Here is a 16,381-nt window from a genome sequence, read left to right as displayed (position 1 = left end):
AACACTTAAATGCAGTGTCTGCCTTGCCATGCAAGATAGCCAGCAAAGTCAATTACGATCCAAACACATTTAATTTGTTATTCAGATATACTTGTAAGAGGTACTGTGAGCATACAATGGTGCTTTAATGAATCTATTTTATTACATCTTGTAGTGACAAGTTGACATCCAATTGTTTAATTAGGCAAGACAATCTCGATCGATAATACACGAGAGCAATATAAAACACTTTGGGTAATGGACTGTAACTCTATGACATGAATATCTGAAGACGCTGAGAGAGAGTTATCGATCAGTCAGTCATGTTCATGGAACATACATGGTACTCCGTCTCTCTCTTCTTGTTCTTTCTCCTCGTCTCCGGCAAACTTTTCTTCCGGAGACAAACCCGACTCAAGAACCTTCCTCCAAGTCCCATCGCCCTTCCCATTATCGGTCACCTCTATCTCATAAAAGAACCATTCTACAGAACTGTATGCAGCCTTTTCGATCGGTATGGTCCCATCCTATTCCTATATTTCGGGTCCCGCCCTGCGTTAATCGTTTCCTCTGCTTCCGCGGTTGAAGAATGCTTCACCAAGAACGATGTCATCTTTGCAAATCGTCCTTATTTCCTTATCGGCAAGCACCTCCACTATGAGCATACTACAGTCGCAACGGCCTCGTATGGCCCTCACTGGCGCAACCTCCGTCGCCTCACCGCACTGGAGATCTTTTCTACCACGCGCCTCAACATGTTTTCCGGCATTCGACACCAAGAAGTTAGACTACTCTTGTCCAAGCTATTTCAGAGTTCGCGGCAAGGTTTTGTACAGGTGGAGTTGAAATCCATGTTTGCGGAATTGACGTTTAACATCATGATGCGGACGATAGCCGGGAAGCGGTATTACGGGGATGACATCGAGGAGAAAGACCTTGAGGATGCACGGCGCTTCCGGGATATCATAAGAGAATTTTTCGAAGTGGGTGGCGCCACCAATTTGGGAGAATTTTTGCCAATTGTAGGGTGGATGGACTGTAAAGGCGTGGAGCGAAGGATGAAGGCATTAAAGAAGAAAATAGATGCGTTCTTGGACGGGTTGATCGATGAGCATCGACGTAAACAGGAATTCGAAGGAGAGGAGAAAAAAAATCTTATGTACATTTTGCTGTCACTGCAACAAGATGATCCGCAATACTACACCAACGAAATCATCAAGGGAATTATAATGGTGAGTCTTGACTTCCCTCATCTGTAGTCTGCTATGGATCATTTTTGTGCTTACCACCAACACCATGGCTTGTGATAAGATCAAATGCCAATGGGCCCCATGTCATAAAACAAATATTGGTAGCAGTCAAGGTCAAAATATAGGGGGTGTTTTGGTCTTGTTAAAGCCCAAGTGGCCTTTATAGTTTCATTTCTTAATTAACATATTGTCATTAATTGACCTTTCATCAAATATCTTGTGTTCTATTTATGTTATGTTTAGATGATGTTAATTGCGGGAACGGAGACCTCAGCCACGACGATAGAATGGGCTATGGCACTTCTGTTCAACCATCCGGAGGTGTTGAAGAAGGCAAGAGCCGAGCTGGATGCTTATGTGGGACAGGATCGGTTGATGGACGAACAAGATATCCCCAAGCTGCATTATCTCCAAGGTGTCGTTAACGAAACGCTTCGACTATATCCTCCAGCCCCACTTCTGGCCCCACACGAGTCGTCGGAAGATTGTAGTGTTGGAGGTTATGATGTACCCCGTGGTACAATGTTGTTTGTGAACGCATGGGCGATACATAGGGACCCTAAACTGTGGGACGACCCTACAAGTTTTAAGCCAGAGAGGCATCACCAAGGTGATGAGGGGGTAGTAGTAGAACCATTCAAGCTGATACCGTTTGGGTTGGGCAGGAGGGGGTGCCCTGGGGCTGGCCTGGCTAATCGTGTGGTGGGATTGACTTTGGGAACATTGATCCAGTGCTTTGAGTGGGAGAGAGTTAGTGAAGATATGGTGGACATGACTGAAGGGAAGGGGCTCAGCATGCCCAAAGCCACACCATTGGAGGCCCTTTGCCAACCGCGACAAACCCTGACTAGGGTACTGTCTCAACTATCGAACACCATCTGATCAATTTTCTAGTCCAGTGACAAATCAAGTAAATGTCCTTTCTCTCCTTGGACTTTCCTCCGGACTCCGGAGTTGTAGTATTATTTTTGCCCTCCTCTGGTTAAGTTTTAATTTCTGTCGGTTAATGTTTATAACCTTCTTTTTTTCCCTCCTCTTCCTTTTGTTCATTGGATGACTTGGGCTTGATCCTGTCCTTCTACCCACTTCCAAGGAGGCTGGCTTGGCCTAACTCTTCATGCTTTGTCCAATCCAACTCCTCTTCTAGTGACATTAGCTTTTACCTACTACAGCTATTAGATAAAGTAGGGCTCGTTTGGGTTAGTTTCCTTTTTTGGAGCAAACTGCGTTAATTGAGCCACTTTGGTTGAGCAACTCCAGAACACTGTTGATTTTGACCTTCAAAACACTGTTGATTTTCTGGATTTTCACCAAAGGCAGCTCCAGATTTTTTTTTTCTTTCTGAACCAGTTGCTTATTAGGGTCTCTGAAAAAGAAAAACACAAATCTCTACATCAGCAACATCTCATAGATTAACACTCGTTGCTTGTCCTCTCAATTCCGTTAGAATTGAATTATTGTGTTCCAATTGATCTACTTTCTTATTTGCAGACCAGTTCAATGCTTTGCATTAGCAGATGGCTTTGTTGTTGTTTTCAGTTTTCTTGCATAAAAGACTTATAAAAAGTGATCTATCATTATGTTTTTTCATGATCAAGTATTTAAATTGATGTTATCTTGTTGTTGTACAATCTATGCATTCTTATCAAAGCCAATAAGCCCCTGTGATATTCAGACAATGGCAGAGTTGGCAAAAATAGAGCACAGTTTAGTGAGAGAGGAGATGGGAAGCAGAGTAGTTGACTTCTTATTGTAGTCACCAGTCATTCAAGGAAAGTGATACATGCATGCATGCAGCAGCTGAAGACCCGGTCAGCAGAAGACCCGGTCATGTTAGCTCTTAGTTGGGATAAGCCTTATCCATTCAGTTTTAATTCTGTTAGAATAGATAAATCTTCAATTCTGCTCCTAGATAAGTGCATTCTGTTTCCTAGATAAGTGCATTAGATAAGTCTTCAATTTCTGTTCCTAAATAAGTGCATTCTGTTTTTTTGTTGATAAGCTCCTAAGATTAAGGGGCAGTAGTTCCTATTTCTACTCCCAGTTTGTAGCACCATAAGGCTATAAATATAGCCAGAATGAATGGAGTTGGCATTGGCTTTTCTACAAACAAACTCTCTCTCTCTCTCTCTCTTCTCCTTATTCTAGATCCTTCTCCCTCTTGTTAGATAACATGAGCGTATCATTGGTATCAGAGCCGGTTCGACCATGGACACCCGTGGAAAGACGAACGCGGAGTTCCGCAATGAGGTCAATGAAACCTTAGCACGACATGAGTCGAGCTTCGACCAAATGAACACTGTCTTGCAAGCAGTGTTAATTGAACTCCAAGCCCTTCGAGCCTCACGAACCACTCCCAATACCACTCCCGAGACCAACCCCTTCGCCCATGAAGAATCCTCACAGCCCCATACTTCCCGTTCAAGCTCCACCCATGACCACCCTCATCAACACGTCAAGCTGTCATTCCCAAAATTTAATGGGGATGATCCGAGCGGTTGGATTTACAAGGCGGGGCAGTATTTTGAATTTCAAAATATTGTTCCGGACCAACAGGTGCAGCTAGCTTCCTTCCATTTGGAAGGCATCGCCTTACAGTGGCACAGGTGGTTGACCAAGCATCGCGGACCGCTCACATGGGAAGAACTCTCCAAAGCGATGTTACAATGGTTCAGCCCCACTGACTACGAGGACCCATCAGAGGCATTAACCCGCCTAAAGCAAACCACCACTGTGACGGCTTATCAAGAAGCCTTCGAGAGGCTCTCTCACCAAGTTGACGGCCTGCCCGAGAGCTTTCTCATTGGCTGTTTCATTGCAGGACTTCGTGATGACATTCGTTTAGATGTGAAGATCAAGCAGCCTCGAACTTTGATAGAGGCGATTGGAGTGGCCCGGTTAATTGAGGAACGAAATCACTTACAGCGGAGAGCTAGCCAACCGATTCGATCCCCATCAGCCATGACAACCCAGAAGGCGTCGCCCAACCCCATGGCCGGTGTACTTGGGCCTCCACCAAACTCGCGCGCGAACTAGGTTTCCAGTGCTCCTTCCTCAACATTCCGGCGACTCACCAACCAGGAGGCGCGAGAACGTCGTGAGAAGGGGCTGTGTTACTGCTGTGATGAGAAGTTCACCTCCGGCCACCGTTGTGCACGTCCACAACTGTTCATGATTGAGGATCCGGAACCGGCGGACGCAGAGACTGTCGAATCAGAGGAGGAAAACCAAGAAGCCATCCCTGAAATCTCCTTCCACGCTATTGCAGGAGCTGAGCACCCGCAAACCATATGTGTTCTTGGGAAACTGAAAAACAAGAACGTGACCGTATTAATTGATGGCGGCAACACCCACAACTTCATTGACCAAGCCATCGTCTCCAAGCTCGGGTTGCCAGTGAACCGAGACAAGAAATTTCAAGTTATGGTGGCCAACCGTGAAAAGATCGAGTGTATGGGGCAGTGCCGATCTCTCACCCTCGCCATTCAAGGACACCCCGTTACCGTTGACTATTATGTTCTTCCCGTCGCAGCATGCCAGTTGTGTTGGGAGTACAGTGGCTAGAGACGCTTGGACCCGTCGAGATGGATTACAAACAACTAACCTTGACGTTCAAAAAGGAGGGACTCTCTTGCACCTTCCAAGGATTGGGACGAGCCAGCATCGAAGCCTTAACCAACAAGGAATGCAATGGGTTACAAGGTACGGGATTTTTTTTCCAAATAGTTCCTTCACATAGCAGCGGCCAACCAAGTTTTCTTCCACCCGAGATGGACCACCTTCTCACCGAATTTTCCCATGTGTTTGAGCCGCCCACAAGCCTGCCTCCTAAACGACCACATGACCACCGGATTGCACTGCTTCCCGACAAAGGACCGGTGAGTGTGAGGCCATATCGATACCCGTATTATCAGAAGACCGAAATAGAGAAGATGGTGAAGGAGCTTTTGCAGACAGGGCTGATAAGACCAAGCAATAGCCCATTCTCATCGCCGGTTTTGCTAGTGAAGAAGGCTGATGGAGCTTGGCGGTTTTGCGTGGATTACCGAGCACTGAACGAAATCACTATTAAAAACAAGTATCCCATTCCCGTGATTGATGAATTATTAGATGAGCTCTACGGCACCAAATTTTACTCCAAACTAGATCTACGGTCGGGATACCATCAGATTCGAGTGCAAGAAGAAGACGTTCCTAAAACGGCTTTCCGAACACATGAAGGGCATTACGAGTTCTTAGTGATGCCGTTCGGCTTGACGAATGCACCTGCAACTTTTCAAAGCCTCATGAACGACCTCTTCCGCCCATACCTCCGGAAATTTATTTTGGTCTTCTTCGACGACATTCTGGTTTATTCTAAATCATGGGAAGACCACCTATCTCATTTGAGAGTTGTTCTAACTGTATTATCCTCTAACAAATTATTTGCAAAAATGTCAAAATGTCAATTTGGGGTTTCGCAGGTCGAGTACTTGGGTCATGTGATTTCAGAACAAGGCGTGTCCGTTGATCCAGCCAAAATACAAGCTGTTCTCGCATGGCCTACACCGACATTAGCAAAGGGGGTCCGTGGCTTCCTCGGGTTAGCAGGATATTACCGGAAGTTCATCCGCGACTTCGGAAGCATTGCAGCTCCCTTAACCCAACTATTGACCAAAGGGGGATTTCAATGGAATGAGGCAGCAGAGCTGGCCTTTCAGCAATTGAAGAAGGCACTCACTTCACCGCCAATCCTACGTCTACTAGATTTCTCCCAACGGTTTGTGATTGAATGCGATGCGAGTGGAACCGGGATTGGCGCCATCCTCATCCAGCAAAACCGACCGGTGGCCTACTTAAGTGAAGCATTGAAAGGTTCAGCCTTGGCATTATCCACCTATGAGAAGGAGATGTTAGCTATTGTCAAAGCCGTTAAGAAATGGCGCCCATATCTGCTTGGGAAACCATTCACAGTCCGCACCGACAAAAAAAGTCTTAAATATTTACTCGAGCAGAGGATAACCACACCGGCACAAATGCGGTGGCTGCCAAAGATACTGGGCTACGACTATGAGATCGAGTATAAAAAAGGGGCTGAGAACCAAGGTGCGGATTCCTTGTCACGTATGGCTGAATTTCAGTTTCTTTCCATCTCTATACCACACGCAGACTGGTGGCCGACGCTACAAGAAGAGGTCAAACAAGACACCTTTTATGGGGAATTGATGAAAAAGCGACCCTCCCACGAGTTGCTTCAACGGGATGGGGTATGGTTCAAGGGGGACAAAATTTATTTGAGCCCCACCTCCACCTTGATTTCAAAGGTGGTGGCGGACTGCCACTCATCCCCTGTAGGGGGACACTTTGGGTTTCATAAGACCCTCTCTCGCATCAAGCATAGCTTCCTTTGGCCCCACATGCGTCGGATGGTGAAGGAGTTCTTGCAACAATGTGACGTATGTCAGCACTTCAAAACAGATTGCATGAGACCAACGGGATTGCTTCAGCCATTACCAATTCCTACTCAAATGTGGACAAACATCTCCATGGACTTCATCGAAGGATTGCCTTCCTCCAATGCGTACACGGTTATCATGGTAATTGTGGATCGGTTGACAAAATATGCCCACTTCATTCCCTTAAAACACCCATTCACTGCCACCACAGTCGCGAAGGCATTTGTTGCCAACGTTGTCCGCCTACACGGAGTACCAACATCCATTGTTAGCGACCGTGACAAGGTATTCATCAGCTCATTCTGGCAGACACTTTTTTAGATGCATGGGACGAAATTGTGTATGAGCTCCAGTTACCACCCCCAAACCGATGGGCAAACCGAAGTTGTTAACCAGACGTTGGAGCAATATCTACGGTGCTTTGCAGGTGACCAGCCGCGAAAATGGGTAGAGTGGGTTCCTTGGGCAGAATACAGCTACAACACCTCCACTCACTCTTCCACCAAAATGACACCCTTCGAAGCAGTCTACGGAATCCCACCCCCTAGTCTCCTGACCTATGTATCGGGTACAGCTCGAGTAGGGGCAGTTGACGAATACTTGCGTGACCGGGACATCATCCTACGCGAGCTACAACATAACCTCCAGGTAGCCCGGAACCGGATGAAATGTCAAGCGGACCAGCACCGACGAGAAGTCTCGTTCGTAGCAGGTGACTTCGTGTATGTGAAGCTACAGCCTTACCGGCAGACCTCGGTGGCGTTTCGGCGTTCCATGAAGCTCGCCCCACATTATTTTGGGTCGTACCCAATCATTGAGAAGATTGGTCCAGTAGCCTACCGCTTAGCCTTGCCCCCCGGCTCTCAAATCCACAATGTGTTTCATGTCAGTTTGCTGCGGAAGCACTTGGGACCCATCACCCCTACTTCCACTCAGCTTCCTCCAATCTCGGATACTTCGACCATCCTACCCCAACCGGAAGCAATCCTGGATCGCCGTATTATTCACAAGGGCAAATACCGCCCAAAATCCGAAGTCTTGGTCAAATGGATTGGGGCGCCAGCTGAGGATACAACCTGGGAGAATGAATGGCGCTTCAGAAAAGCTTATCCCGACTTCCTTGCGGACAAGGGTCCTTCAGGGGGGAGGAGAATGATACGTGCATGCATGCAGCAGCTGAAGACCCGATCAGCAGAAGACCCGGTCATGTTAGCTCTTAGTTGGGATAAGCCTTATCCATTCAGTTTTAATTCTGTTAGAATAGATAAATCTTCAATTCTGCTCCTAGATAAGTGCATTCTGTTTCCTAGATAAGTGCATTAGATAAGTCTTCAATTTCTGTTCCTAGATAAGTGCATTCTGTTTTTTTGTTGATAAGCTCCTAAGATTAAGGGGCAGTAGTTCCTATTTCTACTCCCAGTTTGTAGCACCATAAGGCTATAAATATAGCCTGAATGAATGGAGTTGGCATTGGCTTTTCTACAAACTCTCTCTCTCTCTCTCTCTTCTCCTTATTCTAGATCCTTCTCCCTCTTGTTAGATAACTTGAGCGTATCAGAAAGATGCTACATTAGTTGCCGAAATGTGTTGTTCTGTAATTGGATAATAGGAAGAGAGATAAGAATGGGTTAGGCCCAAGCCTAATTTGCAACCCGAAAATCAACTCATCGCCCATCTTCCAAAAGGGCTGAAAATGGATTCGATCGAATTTAATGTACTTATCCATCAAAAAAAAAAAAAGAAAAGAAAAGAATTTGATATATTAAGATCAACATTGATTTACCAAATGTTTCAGATTTGAATAAAATCTTATCCATCCATTGGTTTATTTATGATTGAATTCCAATCATATTGGATGATAATTGTATAATGTTAATAAATTAATTAAAAATGACCATAATATTATATATTAATAAAACAAACTAAAATTTACTGACATTATACATCATGGATAAAATGAATTGAAATCAACTTTTACTGAAGTTTGAATCTATGACTTGTAAATAAGGCCTGTTTGGTTTGCGGGAATAGGGGTCTGGAATTGGAATTGGAATCAGTTATTCCGATTTCAATTGATTGATTGGGCGGAATCAGAATTCCATTTTCATTCCTACTGGAATGGCATTCCCCCATTTGAGGGAATGACCATTCCCTGCCTCTCTTTCTTAGGAATGAGATCCCATTTCTGCTGATTTTAATTCTCATTCTCATTCATATTTGAACTAAACAGACCATGGGAATGGATCATTCCAATTTCGATTTCGGAGGATTTCAATTCCAATTCCAATTCCAATTCTGACTACGAACCAAATGGACCCTAAATACAAAACATTCAAATGAATTTACCATAAAAATAATAAAAAATTATGTAAGTATAAGTACATGTATTGTCCCAAACCCCACATATAATACAGTACCTACCCTTACACATAGTGATACATTCCTATGTTATTTTTCCTGACTGTATTATAAAACTGTAAAAATTTATGAGGTGGAATAATATAAAAAAATCCCTAAATATTATGTGATATGATTATATTGGATTGAACAGATGTTATTGATAAGTATTCTGCCCAATTACAAATTAATTGAATTTGGAATTTGGTCTGAGTCAAATTCCAATTCAAATAGACGAATTGAATTTGGAAATTGGAATTTGGCCAATGTACTTTTTTTGAACAACTTCCGATAAAGATAAATTTCAAAGGTCAAATACTGTGGTCCAATCCAAGCTTGCCATAAGGCCCACCTAGATGGAGGGAATTGTGGGAAACTTGCTCATGACCCATGTTTAACCAGTTTACCCAGAACCATCATCTACTCCAATGGGCTGCTCTATGGGATTAACCTTGGCTCAACGGGGACCATAAAGGGTTGCCTTGTGCATGGATTCCACGGCATGGGTGAGGGTGCGGGTGTGCGTGTGCATGTGGGTCCACACCACACCTTATCATTTTTTCTTTTGGATTGTTTAATTCTTAATCGCCAGTTTTAATTTAAATTTAATTTTAATGTTTGAACATTTTCTTCCTCTTCTATTTGTGTATTTTTGAATTGGCACTTGCTTTGGAGAGACACATCTCTTCATCTTTGAGTGATTTGCAAAGGTCTGATAAGCAAGTGCACGCTTATTAATCGCCTTTAGGCTATTTTATCTTGGTGACCGATTTATATTCACTTATTTGTATCATAGGGGGCAAATGTGGTTTTAAAGAGAGTGACCAAATGACATGAATCAGTCTTCATATTCACTACAATTCACAGTTTCTCAATAACCACTACAATTCAGTTTTGGAAAGCAAGAGTGAAAAGTTTCATTTTGCCTTCTGTTTACTATTTTTATAATACAAATGCATTGTAGTCATCTTTTTATCCTATGCATTGTATATTGATGATATGTTTGATAATTGAAACAAGTCTGGATGTGGCGAAAGAAAAAAAAATAGTTCTTAATATCCAAATTTGACACCAAGGACATGGATGAGGCTAGTGTAATTCTAGGGATTAAAATCCATAAATAACAAGGAAATTTTATTCTCTTCCAATCATACTATGTAGAGAGTATACTTAGGAAGTTTGGACACTATGACCGTAAACCTATGAAAACATCACTTGGCTGTAGTATTCACTTAAAAACACATGTAGGGGAACTTGTTTCACAAAATGAGTATAAAAGTATAATTGGTTCTATATACTACTCAAGTTTTTCTCTTGTTTTAGAAGGCTTTACTAATGCGAATTGAATTTTATATTCAAAAAATAATACTTTCACTAATGAATATATCTTTACCCTAGGAGGTGGAGCATTATCATTAAAAGTTGGATACAAGGGTGAATCAAAAGTTGCAAATCCTATCTTTGATTGTTGCTAGTTTCATTGAACCGTTAAAACAACCATAACAAATTGTATCTATAAATATATTTAGCACAACAATAAATAGATTAAAGAGCAAAAGTTCAGTTTAATGAATGAGACTAAATCAATCGTATAACCACTACAAAAAATGATTCCTCCAAACACATTTTATATTTTCATTGGGGCGGCTTAAATTTAGAGTGGGTGAATTAGGTTTATCAAACTTGACTTAACTATTCCATAGTCAACTAATTGATCAAAATAGGGTTGATTATGATAATAAAACTTAACCAATCAATGGTAACCAAAAGTTGGTTATGTATCAAATTCACAGGGGTTGGGTGGGGATTTGATTGGTCAAAGCCCATCCAGTATCATGTATTTTTAGCAACATAGTTTTTCCTCGTTATTTTGTTATAAGTTGACTTAAATTTTTGTTTTGCCATGAACCCCTATTTGGGTTAAAAATGTTTCAATGGTTTGAATAATCGAATCAATAGTTTATTATCCATTTCGAACCATCTAGGTCAATAATTCTCTTAAACATTGATAACCTATACTCAATTAAACGTAACTATACAAATGCTTCAATGCCAAAATATCAATGGAACAATGTTCAAAGAACTAGAATGGATTAGTCAGTCCACCAGTTCAATCAAGTTCTAATAATTGGGGCTTGGAAAAATCGGTCAACCTACTACCCAAATAGGGAATTGGTGATATCAGTCCCTATTTGACATGGAAAGTTGAGCTAAATTTCAAAGCATAGATTAAATTAATAATTAAGTATGTATGTATGATTTTTTTTTTCATATTAATTACTTGAATTTTAGATATATCATACTTAATATAAAAATTAAATATTAATAAAAGTAATAATATGATTAAAAATAAATTTAAATATTTGTACTAAATTTACACTTGTAGAAATTTTAAATTATAATAACAATTATTATTATTATTATTATTATTATTATTATTATTGAGGTAAATTACAAAACCCCATGTACTATGACCGTGAGACAAAAATGCCCTTCCGTTGAAATCGTGTTAGAATATTTTTTAATCCCCATACTTCCCTTCTAATAACTATTAAAATAAAAACGCTGTCCATCTTCTCCCACCTCAGGATACACGAACTTGTTGCAGCGGTGACAGACTTCTGAAGTCCTCCCTCTATCTCCCTCTCTCTCCCCCGATGTCTCTTCTTCCCCTTTCCCTTTCTCTCTTCCCCTTTCTTCTTCCCGATTTTCTTGGCATGGTGGAGATGGTGAACGGCATGGTGGAGCGATCGTGCGTAGGAGAGAACATTGATCTGAACACCCTCAAATCCGCAGCTTGTCACAAATATGCCTCTCTCGTGCCCCCAAATTCATCGATATGATAGCGGCGGTGCCGGAATCGGAACGCGATTCTTTGCTCCCTCGCCTTCGAGCCAAGCCTGTCCGCACCACTTCTCGTATCACCATATGTTTTGAGCTGGCGAAACTTGGCAGTTCCATCAACAAATGCTGAAATTGAACCCAACAAATCCACTTCTCTTGAGGAATCGGTGCCGGAATCGGAACGCGATTCTTTGCTCCCTCGCCTTCGAGCCAAGCCTGTCCGCACCACTTCTCGTATCACCATATGTTTTGAGCTGGCGAAACTTGGCAGTTCCATCAACAAATGCTGAAATTGAACCCAACAAATCCACTTCTCTTGAGGAATTATGGCCAGCTCTTGCATGAGGTACTTGGCAGTTCGATTTACCGATGATATTTTTATCCATCATCTCATAATGATGTTTTTATTTTTTCAATCCGATTTGTACAGGTGGAGAAAGATGTGGCTAAAGCGGAAGAGTACTATGGAAGAGCTATATTGGCGAGTCCCGGAGATGGAGAAGTGTTGTCTCTGTATGGAAAACTCATATGGGAGACACATAGAGACCAAGATAGAGCTCAATCTTATTTCGACCAAGCAGTCCAGGCATCTCCCGGCGACTGGTATATACTTTAAATTCCATTATTTTTTTACGCGTAAATCCTGATAAACAAAAAGCAATAGAAAAGACAGGGGAAAGTTCGTTCATCATCGTTCTATATTTGGTTTGAACATTTTCCGTCAAATTCGATTTTCCCCTGTTTTTCTTCATTTTCTTCTTATTCTTATGATGATGAACTATCTTCCATTGGGGTTGATATAGTGTGTGTGGTGGGTGGATCCAATCTTCAATCTTCAAAGTCTCCGATAGTCTCCGTTATGCATGACAAATCAATCAATCTTGAATCCTCACCGTTAGTGAAATGGTGTAAAAATCCCTGAGATCAGTTTACCCGTAGGATTCTTAGAATTGATAGTTAGTTACTGTAATTCATCTCAGATGTGGACGATACCAGAAGCGGTGCGGACGGGCTTGGCTCGGAGGCGAGGGAGCAGAGACTTGCGTTTCGATTCCGGCACCGCCGCTATCATCTCGACGAGTTCGGGGGCACGAGCGAGGCCATATTTGTGACAAGCTGTGGATTTGTGGGCGTTCAGATCAGCATTCTCTCCTCTGCGCAAGCGCTCCACTATGTCGTTCATGATCTCCACATTGCCGGAGGAAATCGGGAAGAAGAAAGGGGATGAGAGAAAGGGAAAGAAGAGAGATTGGGAGAGCGAGAGAAAGAGGGAGACAGATGGAGGACTTCGGAAGTCCACTGCCGTTGCAACAGGTTCACGTATCGTAATGTCAGGGATGGAACAATGTTTTTGTCCTAATAGTTATTACAATGTTAATATGGGGATTAAAAAATATTGCAACGGTGGATTTTAATGGAAGGCTAACGGAAGGGGGCCTTTGTCTCACGGTCAAAGTACAAGGGTGTCTTTGTCACAAAACAAATTACAGGGTGTCTTTCTCACAGACCCCTCAGTACAGTACAGGGGGTCTTTATAATTTATTACTATTACTACTATTGCAATTGTTGCTGCTGTTTTTATTATTACTAAATTTTGTGTTCCATTTCTGTCTTAAATAAATATAATTTTTATTTAATATGATGATTATATAATATTAGAAATATTTTGAAATGTCTTTGAAAAAAAACTTTGTACTTTTTTTTATTTTTTGTGTTCTGTCTTTTTTAAATATTTATTATTAAATTATGACATAATGAATTTCTTTGAAAAGTTTGATCATTGACCCAACATTTAGATAACAAAATAGCTTTGCTTTCATATCAATTTTAAATTATATATTTCATCAACATTATATAAATAATTTTTACTTATCACACTTAATTTTTTTTTGACATAATTAATATATAAATTTTATATACTCTTTTGAATATATTATATCTTATGTATAATATTTATTTTTATGATTATTTGTATTTTCTACTTTTTAAAAAAATTATTATCATTTCTAGGTTGATTTTATTTTTGGCATTTCATTTTCCTCATTTATAAAAATACTTCTTACATTCCATACTTATTTTTGTTTAGTATAATGAGTACACAATATTAGTGATGTGCCTAGTTCTTTTTATTTTTTGTATTATATATTTTATATATTTTGATTTTTTATTATTTAATTATGACATTATTTATTAACGCATTTGACCCCAAATGGTTGGATTGCTTACCCACCACCGAGAGGGAAGAAAACGGTTTTGTTTTCAAATTATTTTTCAAAATATTTATTTTTATATTATTAAAATTAATGTTGTGGATTTAATTAATAGAATTTCATGATGGGAAAAACATATCTTAAATATGAGTTTAATAAAAGAATATACCTTACATATGAGATTTAATGAGAGATAATAGTAAAATAGTTTTACTTCCAAATTCCAATTGGTTTTAAATTTTACATTCCATTTCTATCATTAATAGAAACATTTTTTTTTATTTACCATCAATGTTTTTAACCTGTTATTGACTTGGCTGATTGAACTGTTTAAACCGTCACTTAGCCTTGATTTTGGTTTTGGTTCTATTGAAATTGCCCCTTTCAGTTAAAAGTTGTCTAACCTTGGTGGTTCAACCATTGAACCTTTTGACCTAATAAGCAGGCCGTAGGTTGTGCACTTTAATTATGTGCAAATTTTTGGAAGCCATAACTTTGCACTTCAATGTCTGGTTAGGGTTTTGTTTTCTTATTTTGGGTAACTTTTCAAGATCTATACGTCCAGAGGGCCTTAGGTGTCTTGCATTGATATTTTTGTGAAAGAAACCTCTTTTTTGGCCCCAAATTGTAATTTTTTATATTTTTTATAAATAAAAAAATAAAAAATTGAATTAAAAACATAAATAAATGTAACATAATACATATATTATATATAAAACATAATTGTACTATTTATTTATAAAATATGTATTTTTGCACACATACACACACACACACATAGTGTTGACACAGAGCGGTTTGAATCATTTGACCTTGATAGTCGAACTGATGACTTATGACCCGAAGGCAAAAATGGGTCAGCCTCCGCGTCTATTTTTAAAACATTGTTTATCATACTTATTATTGTTTAATATGCCAAATATATGATGTTAAAAATGTTCTCAAATTTTTTTAATTTCTATATTTTTTATTTCATATATTTTTGAATTTTATTATTTAATTGTGACAATTTGGATTGGCTCATTTTACCCAAATGGTTTACTTTCTTGCCACCACTTAGATGAAAACACTATTTTTTTCCAGGTAGATCTTAAAAGTATAAATTTTTATTTTATTGAAATTATTAATTTATTATGTATGGATTTAATTATAGAATTTAATGGTGAGAAGAAACAAAAGAGCCTTAAATATATGATTCACTGAAGGTGAATGCAAATTAATACCTTAAATGTTGGATTTAATGTGAGAGAATTGAATGCATTGGATATTCTAAAATTACCTCTTTCAACTCATTTAATATCAATAACCGATTACCCTATTTGCCCTCATTTTTTATCAATAAATTTAAATATAGAAGGGTAAATTTTGTCCTCAAAAAATTCTAAAAATATTCTTGAGGCTATTTGACTTTTTAAAGTAGTATAGATTATGGGAGATATTCCCAATGCGAGGTTGGATGCTATGTGATCATAATTTTTCCTGTTAGGAGATTCCGACTTGACAGAATGGGTAGCCATTCACAATTTTAGGCATTTCAAGGGAAGTTTGGGTGTGCTTATTTCAAAAATAAGGCCCAGTTTGGTTTGTAGGAATTGGGGCCTGGAATCGGAATTGGAATGAATTCTTCCGGTTCCAACCATTTATTGGTTGGGAGGAATCAGAATCCCATTCTCATTCTTGATGGAATGGCATTCTCCCATTTGAGGGAATGGTCATTATATGCCCCTCCCTTGGGAATGAAATCTCATTACTGTTAACTCCCATTTCTATTCTCATTCCTATTTGAACCAAACAAACTATGGGAATAGACCATTCCGATTCTGACTTCAAATGTTTTCGATTTTGATTTGGATTTTGATTATGAACTAAAAGATCCTAAATGTTTATTCAATAAGTGCTTATATTCATGAACATTTGGTGAAAAAGCACTTATTTCAAACAAGGGTAACATAGGTATTTTCAAAATGACATGACAGGCCAAGACAGCTGGCCACAAAGGAAATATACACTTAAAAATAAATCCAAAGTTTATAGGTCGAATTCTCGAAAAAGCATTTATTCTTAGCAATAAGTACTTATTCGTGTGGTTATTGTCCAAAATAAGTGATTATTCGAATAATCACTTACTTTTTAGAACTCCCAAACTTAGCGTAAAATAATAATTACTATATTTTAAATTATTGTTATCTATATTGATTGTCCGCTCAATTTCAATTGTCTATTCACCTTCTTTGATTATGGCTGTCCATTTTAGTGCCGGTGCCCA

The 16,381-nt window shown here is 39.7% G+C and overlaps 2 protein-coding genes across 2 annotated transcripts; both read left to right on the top strand.

Moving 5' to 3' along the window:
- Positions 1–213: 213 nt before the first annotated feature.
- Positions 214–2,819, top strand: LOC148877304 (cytochrome P450 81Q32-like). Its single transcript, XM_088965588.1, has 2 exons — positions 214–1,211; positions 1,473–2,819. The coding sequence occupies exons 1-2, from the start codon at positions 303–305 to the stop codon at positions 2,109–2,111; spliced, it is 1,548 nt and encodes a 515-aa protein (XP_088821714.1). The 5' UTR covers positions 214–302; the 3' UTR covers positions 2,112–2,819.
- A 9,187-nt stretch (positions 2,820–12,006) lies between these two features.
- Positions 12,007–13,466, top strand: LOC148877303 (uncharacterized). Its single transcript, XM_088984595.1, has 3 exons — positions 12,007–12,251; positions 12,336–12,508; positions 12,886–13,466. The coding sequence occupies exons 1-3, from the start codon at positions 12,232–12,234 to the stop codon at positions 13,131–13,133; spliced, it is 441 nt and encodes a 146-aa protein (XP_088840721.1). The 5' UTR covers positions 12,007–12,231; the 3' UTR covers positions 13,134–13,466.
- The last annotated feature ends 2,915 nt before the right edge of the window (positions 13,467–16,381 follow it).

The sequence above is a fragment of the Nelumbo lutea genome, chromosome 1 (genome assembly GCF_056320005.1).
Source record: "Nelumbo lutea isolate HS-2025 chromosome 1, American lotus-T2T, whole genome shotgun sequence".
NCBI classification, from domain to species: Eukaryota; Viridiplantae; Streptophyta; class Magnoliopsida; order Proteales; family Nelumbonaceae; genus Nelumbo; species Nelumbo lutea.
The sequence above is the reverse complement of the archived record's forward strand: the minus strand, read 5'-3'. Positions and strand labels throughout refer to the sequence as shown.

Bases quoted from the DNA above. Each gene is read 5' to 3' on its own strand.
- LOC148877304 (XM_088965588.1), top strand. From the start codon at position 303: ATGTTCATGGAACATACATGGTACTCCGTCTCTCTCTTCTTGTTCTTT. The intron at 1,212-1,472 runs GTGAGTCTTGAC...TGTTATGTTTAG, and splicing joins TCATCAAGGGAATTATAATG to ATGATGTTAATTGCGGGAAC.
- LOC148877303 (XM_088984595.1), top strand. From the start codon at position 12,232: ATGGCCAGCTCTTGCATGAG. The intron at 12,252-12,335 runs GTACTTGGCAGT...CGATTTGTACAG, and splicing joins ATGGCCAGCTCTTGCATGAG to GTGGAGAAAGATGTGGCTAA. The intron at 12,509-12,885 runs GTATATACTTTA...AATTCATCTCAG, and splicing joins CAGGCATCTCCCGGCGACTG to ATGTGGACGATACCAGAAGC.